The 18,256-nt window shown below is 43.2% G+C and overlaps 2 protein-coding genes across 11 annotated transcripts in view; one reads left to right on the forward strand and one right to left on the reverse strand.

Annotated features, from left to right (window-relative positions):
• The window catches only part of ppfia2 (PTPRF interacting protein alpha 2), a 163,504-nt gene extending 160,352 nt beyond the window's left edge, over positions 1-3,152 (forward strand). For all 9 annotated transcript variants that reach the window (XM_077234134.1, XM_077234135.1, XM_077234136.1 and 6 more), the window contains 2 exons: positions 810-890; positions 1,789-3,152. In XM_077234134.1, the coding sequence (XP_077090249.1) occupies positions 810-868 (59 nt within the window). In that variant the 3' untranslated portion in view covers positions 869-890; positions 1,789-3,152. The remainder of the gene's footprint in view (positions 1-809; positions 891-1,788) is intronic.
• The window catches only part of acss3 (acyl-CoA synthetase short chain family member 3), a 39,892-nt gene continuing 24,514 nt past the window's right edge, over positions 2,879-18,256 (reverse strand). Inside the window, exons 10-17 of one of the 2 annotated variants that reach the window (XM_077234143.1) lie at positions 7,837-7,932; positions 7,577-7,640; positions 5,831-5,912; positions 4,444-4,566; positions 4,258-4,357; positions 3,977-4,152; positions 3,778-3,853; positions 2,879-3,006 (exon numbers count right to left, since the gene is read on the reverse strand). In XM_077234143.1, coding sequence (XP_077090258.1) covers positions 2,975-3,006; positions 3,778-3,853; positions 3,977-4,152; positions 4,258-4,357; positions 4,444-4,566; positions 5,831-5,912; positions 7,577-7,640; positions 7,837-7,932 — 749 coding nt within the window. In that variant the 3' untranslated portion in view covers positions 2,879-2,974. Of the gene's footprint in view, positions 3,007-3,030; positions 3,854-3,976; positions 4,153-4,257; positions 4,358-4,443; positions 4,567-5,830; positions 5,913-7,576; positions 7,641-7,836; positions 7,933-18,256 lie in introns of those variants that run through there. The other variant, XM_077234144.1, reaches the window with a different exon arrangement.

The raw sequence follows: 18,256 nt of genomic DNA on the forward strand, positions 1-18,256 counted from the left end.
CCCATCCGGCGTCCTCTCTCGGTGAGTCGCACAGGTCGAGTCGCCGGTCTTCACACGACGGCTGCCACTACAGCTACTCTGACTGCTTATGTTCCTGACACCCCATCAGCAGCATCACAATCTTCTCTTCAATTAACTAACCACTCGCTTTCTGCAGTCACATGATGCCCTACACACCATTTACCTGTTACAAATTACTAACCGTGGAAACCAAACGCTGCTGCTACTTCACCTCCTCGTTACCTACAACCAATGACAACAGCTACTATGTGTTCCAAGTCAAATATCATTCTTGACCCACTGTTCATACACTCATCTTTGTGTGACTCTCTCAAAAGCACAGATGACCACTGTTTTATTCATGTCCCCCTTTAACACTTCTGTACTCTGTGTTTGGATGTTAACCACTTACACCAAACACACTATACTAACCATGTCATTGTGCTGTACTGATTTCTCTCATATCACCTCAAATACAATAAATATCTACTTAATATAATCAAGCCACTTGGCTCCCTTTTATCCAATGTGCTATGAACAACCTTGTGTATTCCTACTTTCATTTTTTTTTTCACAATGATGATGATACCATATCATCCTGTTAAATATACAACTACTCATACAGCAGTGGTTATACACCTAAAAGCTGGAGCACACCTCCAATGGGCCTCAAGATAATTGAGGTACTCTCCTTTTCAAAGTCTGACTTCCACACCTGAAAAACACGTTATTAATATAAACAATCTCACACACACATTTTTTTACAACAAACTCACCCACCCACCCACTGTATCTTTGTTTCTGTGCAGTTGGACCATCAGCAGTACAGCGTCTAGACAGCTCCACTGTGAGGACTTACTCTTGCTGAGAGAACATGAAAACTTCAAGCTGTGAGTAACTTCCATACACTCAAAACAACCAACATGTCATTGCCCCTCTCCTCAGCCATCTGCAAAATAAATCACTCATTAAATCAATATACCCAATAAGTAACACTTCGTGAATTGCGTTCACATCAACAATCGACCCATTGAAGTGACAAGAGTGCACCAGCCTTTGCTTGACAGTGTTTACACAATTCAAACACACTGGCCTTTCTGATCGCACCAACAGTGTCTGCAGGCAGTCTGATAGTCCTCGCTCAGTAATCACAAATATTAGCAGCAGGGATACAACTACAAGCTGCTTTCCTCAAGCAACAGTTTCTGATGTAAACAGGAAACTTAAGAGCATTCTGAAGAAGCACGAGGCTGCAAAGTCAATAATTATTCATGCATGGGAAAACTATATTCTGAAAGAGCAGTCAGACCACCTTAAGGATTCCAATCAACTCTTTGGAAACACTAAGAAGACCAATTCATCTTTCATCAGTGCACCACTCCGAACTAGCAGAACAAATGTTTTCAAGGTTGCTTGCTCCAAATATATGGTTGCAAAAAACATGCAACATGACAGGACTGAAATTCAAGCTTTTCTTCACTCAAAAACATTTGTTTAAATCAGATAGCCTTCACCCAAACAATCTTAGTGCAATAGTGCTAAAGGACAATATGTACTCCCCACCCGCCACTCCACTCAACCCAAAAACACACCTGGTAAGTGTCATCTCTCAAACATGTGCGCTACAACAATGCTCTGCCAACAAAGCCCACATTAGTACACGTCCACGGAGCTAACTGTCGTCGAGCTCCTTTCTCTCATCATTTACTCACCCTCGTGTCGTTTGTGTTCCTAAACCGCAACGGCCGCTTGTATTCATGTAAAACGTTACTATGATGTTTCTTTCAGAGTCATACCTTCAAGTTGGCCCGAACAAACGATTCTGACGAGTCACACTGCCAAGAGAACAACGGAAGCCAGCAGAGGACAGGGCGAGGAGGGGATGGTGAAGGCCCGCCGACCTCCCACGTCCCGCTCCTCCGCGACCCGGCCGTCCGCCGCAGATGCCGACGCGCTCTCACCCTTTCTATCTTCTTCTACGCCACGCGCGCCTCCTTCGGCTTGAGTACTGTGTATTTCTTCTACAGGGGATGTGTAGGTTCAACTGTAAATCACTATAAATAAATCACTTTTATATATAGAAATACATAAACAAATATAAAGAAATATATATATGTACACGTCTATATATAAAAAGATAAACCACACATTCAGACTTTGTGCACATTGCGTCTTTTAACGTCAAGGTTTTGAACGTTGCTGCTGTTACGACTTTTCCCCCAACACCCGAGAGACGCTTTCAACATGCTGTTGCTTTTCATTCTGTTCTTCGTTGCGTTTTGGGGATTGAAAGCCCCTCGCCCAAAAACAACACGTACCCGTCCGAGTCTACTCGGCTCGTTTTTTGCTCTTACCCCAATGGAGCACAATATACATATGTTGAAGGTACAGGTCTGACCCAAACCCTTCAAAAAACACATCTAACTGGATGTTGTTCTGTAACTTCACATATTTACATGTCAAACTAAATAATAATCATAAACTCAAATAATATTGCCTGGGTCTTCATTTCATCCATGAACCGGATCGCGGAAAGTGACTTAGCCCCCCTGAAACACCCTCGACACTCACCCTCACTCCCGCAAATGGCTACATTATTTTCGGGAGCCTACGTTTTTACATTTTCCACAAGAACATTGTTAATTGGATATATTTAACTCTCGTATTGACTTTAAAGCGTACACTCGCACGTGTTATTGTTTGATTTGGTTAGAAACAATGTAAAACACGTATAGTTCATGATCAAATTTTCCGCCGTGGACCGCTCTCCTGCTGACCTTTGATCGGCTGGCCTTGTCTCGATAGTGTCCCGCCGCCTCTCGTTAGGGGAAATCTCGAAAAGACAGGCTTAGCTCGTAGTGATCGTACACTTACTTGCTGTGACTTACTTTGGTGTAAAAATGTTTCCAACTCTTGTTTGTGTTCAAAATGCAGGGAACACCTCTTGTACAGCCCTCCACTTACTGTCTTTGAGTTATTTCTGAGACTTCGACAGTTTGTACATCCCTGTTTTGCACGCACAGAGAATCGTTTTATTTTGTGTCCATTTTTATTTATTTATTACTGATTGTATCTTGGTCAAAACTATGTGGTGATCAAAGAACTTTTAACTGTCAATAAAAGTACACTCAAATAGGTTTTCTTTATAACAATCATTGTCGGAAATCTTTTTACAATGCATTTCATTAAACTGATACTTCACTTGTACTATTGTACATTACATTTCACCTTGATTGATCCATTCATTTTTTTATAGTGCAGTGTGTGTTGCAGGGTGAATCTCACAAAAACTGTCAAGAACATGTCCAGCTTATATTTTACCAATCGGAAGGAGGAAAACGACATTTCACTTCATGAAAATGGAGCCAACTTTTAGGACAACTACATTTTTTTTTGTACATTACAATAGAAAAACAAAACTTTTCTTTACATAAAATAAATCTACCTGCTTATTGTTTCTCTTTTCTCCTGATAATGGGGTGAAATTAATATAAACCGGACGCATTTTTGTATCACATTCACCTTGGTCCAACTAATCCAAAACCTTAAAAAAATACAACTTATCTTATTAACACGGATTAATGAAATACACTTTTTTTGTTTGTTACAATTTAGTATCACATTATTATTAAAAAATATTATGGCATAGTGAGGAGTACATTCTTTCGGGAACCACGTTCCTCTAATGCAAATATTCACAGAATCTCACATCTTAGAGAGGAAGGTGTGTGTGTGTCCGTGTGTGTGTCCGTCCATATCTGATGGTAAATTATTTACCAGGTTCTTTTACAGTTTCTCTCAGCATCTTTTCGATGTCCTTAAAGACCTCAGGATCCTCTATGGTGGGACTGATCTATAAATTTCACATTACAAACATCAAAATTAGAAAGCTCTGCAGTACCATAATATTTTCACTGAACAAGAGCATTTGCAGCTGTCCACCTACTTAATAACAGTCATCATGTCAAGAAAATACCTTAAAAGGCTTGTTGTTCACCAGGTTAGCGAGAGACGATCGTGGAATTTTTCCCGAGCGGGTTTTGGGAAGAGCTTTGACAAAGATAACCTTCCTGAGAGCCGCAACCGGCCCGATGGTGTCCCTCACCAATTTCACCATCTCATTCACCAGCACTCCTTCACTCTTCTGACACCCTACAAATAAACACAAAGACAAATACACATCCAATAAAGTGTATTATTTTATTTATATACATATATATATATATACACCCCCCAATGCTTTTCTTAATTTCTCACCATTCCCAAGCACACACAAAGCCAGAGGCACATGTCCCTTCAAGGGGTCCTCCAGCCCCACCACAGCACAGTCCACCACGGCAGGGTGCAGCAGGACAGACTAAAGGACACACACAATATATGGTTTGTTAGTATGGCAACAACAAAGATGCTTGTGGTTGTTATTATTTGTGTTGTGAGTGAGACCTCTTCAAGGGCGCCGGTGGACAGCCTGTGACCCGCAACGTTGATGACGTCGTCGGACCGAGACATGATGTACAAAAAGCCCTCCTCGTCCACAAACCCTGCGTCCATGGTGTCGTAGTAACCCTAGGAGGGAGTAAAATATAAATACTTTTCAATACAAAAACTACTACTTGATATAACTAATATTCTTTTTATATATTTCTTTGAGCTGCTGGATGGCGCTGCACCCCCATAAAAGCACACATCACAGCATGCCACGCAGTTCTCACCTCAATCCAATTTGCTTATTTCTACAATAGCTATTTCATAACATGCCAGTGATGTCTATTAAAGTATAAACACCTATATACAAAGACATTTTACAATTACACTACATTTTTCTAAGTATACCACAACAGTGGAATATAAAGCCTACATATAAAGCCTTGAAATTCTATTTCAGTAAGTTTTGTAATTATAATGCAATGAATGTACGCTACATGCTTGCGTATTCTCAGGCCGCAGTGTACTTCCGTCAGGTTCTTATATTCAGTTCCAACAAAAACATACACTTCTAGTTACATGTAATGTAAACGTTAACTTGTAAATAAAATACCTAATATACCACCTAAAAACATTACTTCTACCAAATATTGTCGGTTCATCTCTCTAACTCTAGGACTTCCTAATACTCACAATCTAGTGTGCATGTCATATGGATCACTTTTATGTCACATTTTGGGCCTTTTGTTTCCTTTTTAAAGCCTCAAAGTATCAGTTCCAGTTCATTGTAAACATATCAGGTACTTCATTCAAAATATATCATGAAATTATCAAAACATCTTTAACACATTTCGTTACATTCAGTGTGTGGATTAAATGCAGCCAGCCGCAGCTGAGATGTAATGATCAAAAGCGCATGCTGAGTGCCGTCCTATGATGAGATTATGACTGTCCTGCCTGATTATTATCAAAAGACATGGATATAGACATGATCAAACTGCGCGTAACAGTCTCTCCCTCGGCACGCCCACAGACCTGCTGATGCGTACCTGGAAGACGCTTGTCGGAATCATTAATCGCATAGCTAGGTGACTTCCTAAAGTTGGGTACGCAGCTTTCATATTACGAGCACTCATAAACCTTCTCAGATCCTGATTGAGGCACATAGTATCAATTGACATTCATTAGATATTCTGTCTATGACAAAATTCACTATTTCACTATCCTTTTTGAATTTTGCCCACAATAACTGGACCAGACATAACTGCATGTCCAAAGTCTGCCTATGCTGGTGATACAAAAAGCTCTTTTCAAGCTACTGCACAAAAAATGAAGGAAGATACTTGCATGCGTGTCACAGTAGAGCAGATGGTGAATATATGCGTGTATACAGCTGAAGGCTTACAGGGAACTTGGTGAAGTACAGCTTCTTAAACAGCGTCCGATTCTGCCAGAGACTGAGAGCCGCCCCAGGAGGCAGAGGAAGCCTGTCGAGAGAAGAAAAAGACACGTTTTCACTAGAGAAATAATAAAATATCAAGACGCTTCAAGGAACAGGATGTTTTCAACCTTTCAGGGTCAGAAAATGCTTTCAAGTATACATATGTAAGACAATATTCAGAGGAACAAAAAAATGTGTGTGTGTGTGGGGGGGGGGCTAAAATTCAGAGGATTGACAGCAAACACAGTCATGATTCTGTCATGATTTGCTCACCCTCATGTTGTTCCAAACCTGTATGACTAGCATTCTTCTGCTGAGCATAAAAGATGATAATTTGAGAAATGTTTTGGTGTTATTCAATAACCAAACTGTATGGTTACCAAAGTACTTGTGTGTGTTTCGCAAAATAAAGTCATAATTAGCTATAATAATTTACATTTTATATTATATAGAACATTTCACCATAAATTCTATTTTTTTTTACTAATTCCTCTTTATATATATATATACAGTGTATATATATATATATATATATATATATATATATATATATATATAACCCTTGATGGGCACGTAAATCAAAATACTTAAGAAAAAAGAGGCATGTGCAAGTCCTGAAAGTGTTTATGAATTGTCTTGTTTTATAAGACACAATTTCGTTTTAATCCGAGCTTCTTTCCCTCAGGCTTTGAAACAAACACGCTCTTGATTAACATCAAATCTACCGGAGAACAAAAATGACAACAACACAAACATGTACAAGATTAGTTCCCTCCGCGGCGGGCGAGGACAGACGCGTCACTAGGCTTAGACGTGGATTGCACCTGAAGAAGGCCTGAAAGAACACACAAAATGCTCTTTTCTAAGCAGACGGTGAGAGACGAGACCCCATTAGTCATTCCCCTCAGACTCGGCCTTAACGTCCTCGTACAAAGACTGAGATTTTAAAGTCAGATCTGTGATGAAAAGATTCTCTTCAGCTTTGGCTTCGTGTCATTAAATCTTTTATTGTGTGCGAAAGATGAGTGAACATTGAAGTGGAAAGCACAGAAAAAAAGAGATATTTGTGATGATCAAACAAAGAGCTTGTGCTGTCATCTTAAGGACACGGACCTGTCAAAATATGACTGGCTGTCTACAACAGGGGGAGAGTTCAATAGAGGGAAAACAGGGCAGTGTCCAGTCAGCCATATCATTGAAAATATACTCGTATTGATCTTATATTCTTATAATTATTATTATTATTGTGTATTTCATACAGTTTAATAAATGAAGCAGCTCTGAAATCAGCATTGTTTAGTGACACATTTCACAGGTTGTACACTTTTGACGTTTAAACATTTGAAATTAGTTCAATACAAACATAAGTTGTACTGTAACTATTTATTTCCAAGCCAAGCCAAGGGGGGGGGGACTTATTACATTTTAATGAACCAATTAGTTGTGAATAAAATCAGAGAATGGCTGTTAGAAAAAAGGTCCATTTTAAATTCATATTCACGCTTTTGAGGAGTAACGCATCTTGATGCTCCATGACATCTGTGTATCATGATGCAATGCCCGGCCTTGTGGCCTCATGGCCTTGTGGTAAGTGCATATGCTCCAAACACACTGAGATCTCCTTCATCTAGCCTGATCCATTCACTTCTGTCCCCTTCCTACTGTCTCGATCCATACAAATAAAACAATGAAAGGATTAAAATAACTCACTTTACCACAATATTTCCCAGAGTCCTTGGTTTCACCTGTTGCATATCATCATCAATCACTGTCACTATGAGACAAAGATAAAGAAAGTGCTTTAGTCATTCATTTAATTATCTAGCTATCACAAGTGTCAAACGTCAATCAAAAGGAGATCTGAGACATAATCGCTCATCGATCAACAACAAAGAGTTTGTAATAAACAAATGATCAGCCTCACACGTGTCATGTGTAGAGTGCCAAAGAACAATGTAGAGGGATCTCACCGTCGTATCCAGGCACGGCTTTACCGGCCGTACCGGCAGGGGGAGCGAGTGAGCAGCCCAGACCCACACAGGACGCAGTGATGGAGGAGCCGCTTTCTACAACAGAGACAGATGAAAGCTGGATAAGCAGGTCATTCAGAAGGAGGCGCTCATGTCACAAACATAAGCTCATTAACATATGACCACCGATATTTGCACATCAATGACTTTTCATTGTTCAGCAACTTTACAGGGGTCTTGATGCTCATTTCCCATGCAAAGTGGTTAACTAATCAGAAGGAAGGGCATTAACCTATCTATAGAAATCTTAAAGGTACAGTGACGCGTTTCATTCTAAAGGTCAGAGAGAGGGTAGACAATAGTGATGCGAAACTACTTTCAGACTGTTTGTTGCGTATGAAACCTTGACTTTTTCATGGAAAGCTGAGTGATCTGTATTGGCCAGCACTTGTAACATGTTTAATCTGCGTTTGTCAGGTCGTGGAATGACTGAGTATGAAAAGACCCTCGCCGAGCTAGCTGCCATTTAAGTCATCGTGAAATGGAAATTCTATTTATTAATCTTTTAATAGCAATAATAATAATAATAATAATAATCACATTTATAAATACATCTTAATGTGGAAAATTCAGTTGAGTTATTGTTCACTAAAACTGTAACTATTACAAATAGTTTTCAGTCATTGAAATACAGCTGAAATGAAATAAAATATCAAATAAAAATTACAGAAAAAAAAACGTTAAAAAAACAACAAACTTTAAGAAATTAAGTTTTATCAACTAACTGAAATAAGTTGAAGTACTAAAATGATTAAAACTGAAATAAAAATAAAGCCAAATAGACATATTACATAAAGCTAATTCAAAATATCCATAAAACGGTATATGCGACTCGTCACCAGTGCTGGTTCAAAAATGAGTTACAGGAGTAAATTACTGTGGAAACGCGTCCTCACTGTCCATGAAAAGGGTGCATCAACTACAAGATCGCATTCATATCCACCTCCATCCAATCAACAACCGTTGGATTAAAACAAGTCCGCACCCTACTTTCTTTCCATAATCAGTTTCCTCGGATGTACGTCACGATACAGAATCGGTCACTACTTCCGTTACATTTCAAGGAAACGTCATCACCCCCTTGAGTACTGAGGTGTGTTTCAGCCACAGTAATGCAAGAACGTATAGTGAGTATGTACTGTAAAACGATACTCGGTTACTAACATAACCTCGGTTCTCTCTAGAGAGGGAACGAATATTGCGTAAGTTTAGCTTACGCTACGGGAAAGATTCATCTTCTCGAGATATTGAAGCCAAAAAATTATCCTTAATTTTAGAGCAGGCCATCTCGCGTGCTCATTGGCTGCCCTGCGGGCAACTGCTGCAGCCTACCAGTGAGCCCGGCGTGACGTCACGCCCAATGAAGGGCGCCCGCGCCTTCATAGCGTCACAGCCCGCCAGAATGGGCGTGGCTTAGCGTATAAACATAGGCTGACTTCCCTGGTTTTTCGTCGACTGAAGCGAAGTCGCTCGTGGCGCGAGCACGGCCGGTTACGCAATACTCGTTCCCTCTCTAGAGAGAACCGAGGTTACGTTAGTAACCGAGTATCGTTCTCTTACGAGAGGTTCTCTCGTATTGGGTAAGTTTAGCTTACGCTATGGGAACACTTTGTCAACATCGTGCGCGCCAAGCATCCACCATGAGACCCCAAACTTTCAGGGGAACCCCATAAGTGGAAAAATAAGGTGGCCAGCCACGCGGGCCATCACTTGTACATAAACACACATAGGGAATACAGAGCGGCGCGCCTGTCTGTATAGGCACATGGCACATACCCTACTAGTGCAGCTCAACCAGGAGAGCTGAGTCTCTTGAGAGTGATCTGAGCAGGAAGATCTGGGCAGAATACACCTCTCCTTCACACTGACAACAGTTTAGCCTGCAAGGCAGGAACTTCTAGGTTATAAAACCTGACAAAGGTAGACGAGGAGCTCCAGCCCGCCGCTACACATATGTCATGGATAGAAACCCCACTGGACCATGACGAGGCCACGCCTCTCGTGGAATGAGCCCTGATGCCCAGAGGGCATTGCAGACTTTTTGACGCGTAAGCAGCCGCTATAGCGTCCACTATCCATCTGGACAGGCTCTGTTTCGAGGAGGCGAGACCCTTGGTGCGCCCACCAAACGAAACAAAAAGCTGTTCTGAACGCCTGAAGGAGGCGGAGCGAGTCATGTAAAATCTCAGCGCCCTGACAGGGCAGAGGAGATTCACATCACTTTCGCTGTCAGATGCTGGCAGAGCTGACAGCAAAATAGCTTGCGCTCTGAATGGAGTGCCCATCACTTTAGGAACATAGCCATGTCTAGGTCTGAGGATGACTTTAGAGTCATTCGGCCCAAACTCAAGACACAACGCGCTAACAGACAGCGCATGCAGGTCCCCCACACGTTTTACTGACGACAGTGCAGTCAGAAAGACGGTTTTCAGTGATAGATATTTCAACCCCATGGAGTCTAGTGGTTCAAATGGAAAGGCTTTCAGGGCCTCGAGGACCAATGAAAGATCCCACATAGGAACCGACGGGGGGCGCGGCGGGTTCATCCTTCTAGCTCCTCTAAGGAAGCGGATGACCAACTCATGTCTTCCCAGTGACTGGCCGTGCGTCGATTCTGCGAACGCTGCCACAGCCGCCACGTATACTTTGAGCGTGGATGGGGACCTCCCCTTATCCAACAGCTCTTGTAGGAAGGTGAGCAGATGCGCCACCCCGCATGTCCGTGGGTCCAGACCTCTGTCGGTGCACCATCCGGAGAACACCGACCATTTAGACGCGTAGAACCTTCTCGTGAAAGGAGCTTTAGACTGCGTGATTGTGTTCATCACTCCTTCTGGCAGGGCAATGAGTACCCGTTGATCAACCATGCGTGCAAAGACCAGCGCTCTGGATGGGGATGCCAGAGCGTGCCGCGAGCCTGAGAGCGGAGATCTGCCCTCACCGGAATCGGCCATGGAGCAGTATGTGACAGCCGTGCTAGCTCCAGGAACCAATCTGATTCTCCCAACGCGGGGCTATGAGGAGCACCGAGTGGCGCGTTTCACTGATTCTCTTGATCACCTGTGGTAACAGAGAGACCGGAGGAAAAGCATATAGCGAGAAGCTGGGCCAACCTGGGCCAGCGCGTCCCCGTCCTTCGAGAAGAACGTCGGGCATTGAGCGTTGTCTTTTGACGCAAATAGGTCGACTTCCGCTCTGCCGAATAGGCGCCACAGCTTCTGGACCGTTTGGGGGTGCAGGGACCATTCCCCTGGGGGAACATTGTCCCTGGACAGTTTGTCTGGGCCGTCGTTCAAATGGCCAGGCACATGTGCCGCCCTCAGCGAGCGCAGGTGCATCTGAGACCAAATAAGGAGGCGTTCCGTCAGATTGCAGAGATTTCTGGATCTGACACCGCCCTGACGGTTTACATAGGATACTACAGACATGTTGTCCGAACGGACAAGCATATGTTGGTCCTGTATGAAGGGGAGGAAGCGCTTCAGCTCGTTCTCGACCGCTATCATCTCCAGACAGTTTATGTGAAAACACTTCTCTTGGTCCGACCACTGGCCGAAGACCGGTCTGCCCTCGAACAGCGCGCCCCAACCAGAGTTGGACGCGTCTGTCGAAATGACTTTCCAATAAGAGATGGTTCCCATCATCACTCCCTGCTGGTACCAGTCGGCTACTAACCAGGGCTGCAGAGCCGCTATGCAGGTCTGAGTCACTCTGATTTTCTGGCCGCCAGAAACCCAGGCTCGGCGGGACGCACAAGCGTTCAACCACCGTTGGAGCGGGCGCATGCGCAGTAGGCCCAGCTGAAGCACCGCTGCAGCTGATGCCATACAGCCCAACATCCTTTGAAATGTTTTCAAAGGGAGAAAGCTGCCCTTCTGGAAAGATGCGGCTAGGTGGCGAACACGGCGCGCACGCTGTGCTGATAAACGAGCCGTCATGGTCACCGAGTCCAGTTCTATTCCTAAAAAGGAAATTGACTGGCTGGGCAGTAATGAACTCTTGGTCCAGTTGACCGTGAGACCCAAGCTTTCCAGGTGACTGAGAAGCGCTGTTCTGTGAGACAACAGTTCTGTCTCTGACTGTGCCAATATCAGCCAATCGTCCATATCGCCAATCGTCCAGATCGTCGAGCGCCGCTTCCATGCACTTCGTAAATCTACGGGGTGCTAGGGACAGGCCGAACGGCAGGTATATACCTAATATACCTTGATATACCTAACCGTCGAAGGCGTATCTCAACAATTGCCTGTGACGGGGAATTATCTGAATCTGAAAATAGGCCTCCTTCAGATCTAGAGAAAAAAAACAGACCCTCGGGCGAACGTGCGCTAGGATTTTCCTGGTCGCACGCATTTTGAACAGTCTTTTCGCAAGCACTTTGTTCAAATGTCTCAGATCTAGGATAGGTCTGAAGGCTCCGTCCTTCTTGGGTACGAGAAAAATATCGGCTGTAAAAGACTGACTCGCTCAGAGAAGGCGGCACATTTTCTATCGCCCCTTTGCAGAGCCGCTTTGCTATTTCTGCGTGAAGTAGGTGTGCTACTTCCGCATTCACTATCGTCGCAGTCCGGGCTTGAAAGCGCAGGGGACGGCGAATGAATTGAAGTGTATAGCCCTGCTTTATTGTGCTCAGCACCCATTCTGAAATCCCTGGGATAGTTTCCCACGCAGCTATGTGAGCCGCTAGGGGGCGAATGGCCTCCGGGTTCAGATCGGCGCCATTTGCGCGCTTGTGAAACTGAACCGGAGCCTAAAGCGCGGCTGTGGACCTGTGGACACATTTCTTACATTCAACACTCGAGCGGATTTTCTGCGCTTTATGAGAGTGTGCTCAGCGAAATCCGGAGTGCTTATGTGTAGGGGTGAACACTGACGCGTGGGCACTTTCACTACACTTACAACACCGACGGCATGAGCCGGACCAGACATTATACTCTTTTTGAGATTTTTCTGGGTCGCCGTGAAAACGGCGTTTGTGTGCAGGCGGTCTTTGACGGCGGTCCAGCCGCAGCGGGACACGCACGTCTTTTCGGGGGCGATGTGTCTGTTAGTAACCTTGAGCGCCTGTGAGCGGGCACGTAACTTACATTCTTAACCTGACATTATACTCACTTGAGATTTCTCTGGGTGGCCGCGAGAACGGCGGATGTGTGCAGGCGAGCGGGTTGCATTACCGGCTCGTTGGCTGCCAAAAACACCGCTGCAGTAGCCTTATCTAAGGGGACTGACAGGGCGAGACATTTCCACTGCGGCGCGCAAGCCCGTCCGGGTCATGCAGAGAGCTCGAGAGGGCTCTGCATGACGCGTGCGAGGGCGGGGTAGCTCTCTTGTAACATAAAGAGAGCTAGCGGCGTGCTCGGCAGAACTGGAACAGTGTTTGTACGAGGGCGCGCGCACAAGTAGTGGGCACGGGACCTACATGTAACAGATGATGCCCGTCCGGGTCATGCAGAGAGCTCGAGAGGGCTCTGCATGACGCGCGAACGGGGACACGAGGGCGGGGTAGCTCTCTTGTAACGTAAAGAGAGCTAGCCGCGTGCTCGTACGTGTCCCTCGGCCTCATCCTCAGATGCGACGGCAGTGAGGCTCGTGAGCGGCAGCTGCGCGTCGGTGAGGAGGGGCGGGGGGGTGTTGAAGGCTTCGAGTCGAGCCCGCAGGGTCGAGAGCGGAAGCACTTCACAGAGCTCGCAGCCCCGGATGTGCGAGGAGTCTTAAAAAAGACACTCGCTACTCTTTTAGAATAGGTTTTAGCAAGGTCAAGGATACGTCGCCGGATAGCGTAGCTCGCACGGATGGCTGAAGGTGGCGAAGACGGTCAGCTTCCTCAGCGCTGTCCTAAGCTGGCTGTTTGCTATTCGACGGCAGCGGTGGCTTCTCTCAGATCCAGCGATGCGAAGAGCTCGCTGAAGAGACGAAAAATCAGGGAAGTCAGGCTACAGCCCCTATGTTTATACGCTAAGCCACGCCCATTCTGGCGGGCTTAAACGCTATGAAGGCGCGGGCGCCCTTCATTGGGCGTGACGTCACGCCGGGCTCACTGGTAGGCTGCAGCAGTTGCCCGCAGGGCAGCCAATGAGCATGCGAGATGGCCTGCTCTAGGTCGGCTAGCTGCTGCACTGCGTTGACAATGAATACAAAATTAAGGATAATTTTTTGGCTTCAATATCTCGAGAAGATGAATCTTTCCCGTAGCGTAAGCTAAACTTACGCAATACGAGAGAACCTCTCGTAAGAGAACAGGACAACACGTTCACATTGCACTGACCCAGCGTACATATCTGCGTTTGTCTACCTGCATAAATTATGTGTCTGGCTTATAAATAAATAGTGGTGGGGGAAAAAATAGATTCTGTTCAGTATCGCAATATTTTGCGCACGCAATTATATCGATACAGGAGCGCAAAGTATTGCGATATTTAATTATAAAATTATCTGTTTTACTTTCTGGTTTTCTCAGAGTTTACTCTGATCATTTACATTTGCGTATTACATCCACAAGGTGACGCTTGTTGCGGTGCTTTGTTGTCGTACATTCAACAGCAAATTCAAATGAAAATGGCTTCAATATTACGGTTGTACACGACGCTCCGTCTTCTTTCAAATCGAAAGTGTGGGTAAATTTCGGTTTTATGATTATTCTCAGGTTTATGTTACTCTATTATGTCTGCTTTATGTTACTCTATTGTATTTAAATAATTTTAAGTTATGTGCAGGGAACTATTTTTCACTGCTTGAGAACATTTGTTGAAATCGCCCCCTAAACACTCATTCACTAAGTTAGGCCTATTCCCTAAGTTTGTCCACTAATACTGTTCACTCACTTGAAGGAGTGAATGAAAACGAGTAAGCATATTTGGACAGGCGTTGAGCGTACACTAGCCTACATTCATTAATGCTGTGCAATGTGGGACAGAGACGCGATCTGACACGCGTCCCATTTTCTCACAAATCTCTACGTTCATTTAAGACTTTATTTAAATCCTTTAAGATTGCTCTTATGAGAACACTCGACAAAACAGACATTTTGGCATGATTTGTGTGTTATGGTTTGTTCAAGCCTGAAAGAGAACTCGATACTGACGCGCGTCTTTTCTGTGGGTCGTGTGTGTGTGTGTAATACAGGCAGGATTTAATAATACTAAGGTATTAAGGATACTGCGTAATTGCGTTAAACATTTTTAGCGCTTTAAACTTTTTTTGTTTGTTTTTGTTGCGGTGCCAGGGTGGGGAAGTGATGAAACCAGTGTTGGGACTGAACAACGTGTAACACCGGTAACACAGACTATTGTAGCAAGCCTAGAGCTTACCATTCATGTGAGAGGTCTCCTATTCAGAGAATAATTATGTCCTGTCCTGTAATAATGTCCTGTGTCCTGAATGTTCAAGAACAAGTTTTCAATCTACCCTCCTAAGTTTTTGCACTTCAGTTAATGTGTAGAAGATAATGTTTACAGAATTAAATGTGACATTTAAAGTGAGTTGAGCGGTGTTATTTTCCTAATTTTTTGTAATGTCTTTGGATTATATGGGGGACATGAATCGCAATATCGCAGAATTGAATCGCAATACTTGCTGTATTGCAATATATTGAAAATCGCAATAATATTGAATTATGGCCCAAATATCGCAATACTATCGAATCGTCACATTTTTGCCAATTCCCACCCCTATAAATAAACATCACAAAAGTTAAAAATATTTCACAATCAGTAGACGACACAGAGCAAAGCATTCACAAATAGAACACAGACTTGTTCGTCATCTGTCTAGGAGCCAGATGCTACAGGAGAGCTGTGAACAGCATGACAGAGAGAGAGAGATGAAGAGTGAGAGAAACTGGTAAAAAGAGGGAGGCAGAAACTGTTGGCATCGCAGCGTGTGGCACCACGAGTCTGTCTGGCACCGCTGACATATGTGAGTAATGCAGAAAGCTCAAACACTTTTCACAGGTGACGCACAGTGTGTAGAAACACACACAGAGAGCAGAAAAGTCTGCTATTTCTGAAATTAGGATGTAGGTCATTTACTCGCACAACAATTTCGTTCCAAACTAGTGAAATTTCCTTGAAGAAAAGTTGGAAGAATGTGCCCGTCCCTCTTTTCCATGCGATTATAATGCATGGGCACTGGAGCTTTTAAGTGTCAAAACCGATGCAAAATCATCTTAATTAGGCTGCATTCAAATATGTCTACTTCACTACTTTTTATGCAAAAAAGCAGGTGAAAAACACTGTAAAATGAATAGTAATGTCCAAACGTCGCTCGTGTCGCAGGAAATCGCCCACTCTCGTGTCACTTTGTCGCTCGTAGTGTGAATGCACCTTAATTTGCCGCTGGTTCCCTCAAGATTTACTTATTAGAAACGTATGTTTCTAGTAAGTAACTATAGATAAAACAGTTTGGGGTATGTGTGTGCAGTTTACGTTGAAGAACAAGACATCAAAGTATCGTAAAGTTATGTTTACAACAGGCTTTATTTTACTCATGAATTGAAAAACCCCATTATAAAACCCATTGGAAAATCTCGAGGGATCCAGCGGCAAATTAAGTCTTCAGGGTTCTGACGTCATCCTTGCACCACTCTATATCAGACAATGTGCTGACTGTCATCTTCAAAATATGAATACGATTAATTATCAGTTATCTGTATCTATAAAAATCTCTGAAACCATACACAAGCGCGGACTATGCAAAATTGGCAGCCCTTCTGGCGCACTCGTTAGTTATTTCGGTAATTCAGCGTACACTTTATATTTAAGTTTTTTAAGTTACAGTTTTTGTCTAATATTTATTATTTATTTTACCTTTATTTCAATCAATAGAAAATTACTTTTTAACAGCTTACATTTTAGTTAACAAAAAAAACGCGGATTCTTAAGCAATTACCACATAATAAACAAGTATATCAAATGTAATTTCAAAATTATTTTATTAATTAAATTATGATTACACAACAATATTGGTACCATGTTGTTTATTGTAGATATTTGAGTATAATTTGTTTTATTCACTTTTTCATTATTATGAAACACTTTTACAAACTATGCAAAAGCGGTTGTGCCTCTGGTACACAAGGCGTCATTTCATATTGGTTCATCCCTATAAAATAAATGTGGTATTTCTCATAAATGTGGTACATAAGACTTGTGCACTACACCCTAAATCATTACATAGCTTTGTGCTACCAACATACATTCCTTATTAATTTTTTTCTCTTGTGCTCCATTGTTAGTCAAGTCAGTCATGCGGGGTTCCAGGTATCGTATAAAATACAACATTTTGTAAGGGTCAGAAATAGGATGGAAAACTAAAACTTGTATGTTTTGGGTGCAAAAAAACTTTAACATTTTAAAATCAAATCAAAGAAAAGGGAGTAGGCAGGTGTGCTTAACCGAGTTTTGGTCAAAACGCTAATTAAATGAGAGTCTTTTGACACAAAAATTGCTAATTTGTCAATTCTGAAATTCGTGTCCTGCCATCACCGGTTATTGCCAGCCACCTGCCATCAAGTAAAGTTAATTTAGTGGACTGATAAACTTCACCAGAGTCAAAAACCAACAGACTGTGCCAGGGTCCACACACACGCGACGTCCAGCTCAAAAGACAGGCGCCAGCGCTCACGGCCACGTTAAGGTCGTTTGAAAAGCCAGCAGTCATTGCCACATACTCCCAACTGGAAACATACCAGTTGCCCAGCAACAGCGGTGACATCAGCAGCCCTCATCACCAAAGCCCCCCACCTCTTCACAGCAGGAGTTGCGTCTTAAAATAGCACACAGATTATTATCAGGTCTCAAAAGCGGCAGCCTAAATTCACTTGTAGCATTTAAAATGACAGATTTTTAGTAGAGATGCATCAGTACCAATACCAGTATAGGTATTGGACCGATACTGCGCTCGTGTATTCATACTTACTCATTAAAATGCTCCGATACCAACAACAGATACCAAGCAGCATGTATAGATAGTAGTGCTTTTGACAAAGAAACACAGACAACAGAGCAAACAGAGAGCAAAAGATATAACAGAGAAGGATGTCTATGAAGTAAAGCTATAGAATTAATAGAATGTTGAACAAATGAAATATTTACGCCTATATATCCAGTGTGCGAAACACGCAGAGTGGTTGAGCGCGCAGCGGCACAGACGCCCAAACTTGTCGGGCGCTTTCTACAGACATAACTGGAAAGTTTGTAGTTTGGTCAGATATCTCATTGGCAAAGAAGGTAAAACAAGGCACATATTACTAATGTTAACGAACGGTAAATAAAGAGAGTGAGAGAGAGAGAGTCACAGAGAGAGAGTCAGAGAGAGAGAGAGAGAGACTTGCATGCTCTTGATTGCTGATCGCTCACTCAGC

The sequence above is a fragment of the Siphateles boraxobius genome, unplaced genomic scaffold, assembly GCF_051911475.1.
Source record: "Siphateles boraxobius isolate OS27281-9 unplaced genomic scaffold, OSU_SipBor_1 19, whole genome shotgun sequence".
NCBI classification, from domain to species: domain Eukaryota; kingdom Metazoa; phylum Chordata; class Actinopteri; order Cypriniformes; family Leuciscidae; genus Siphateles; species Siphateles boraxobius.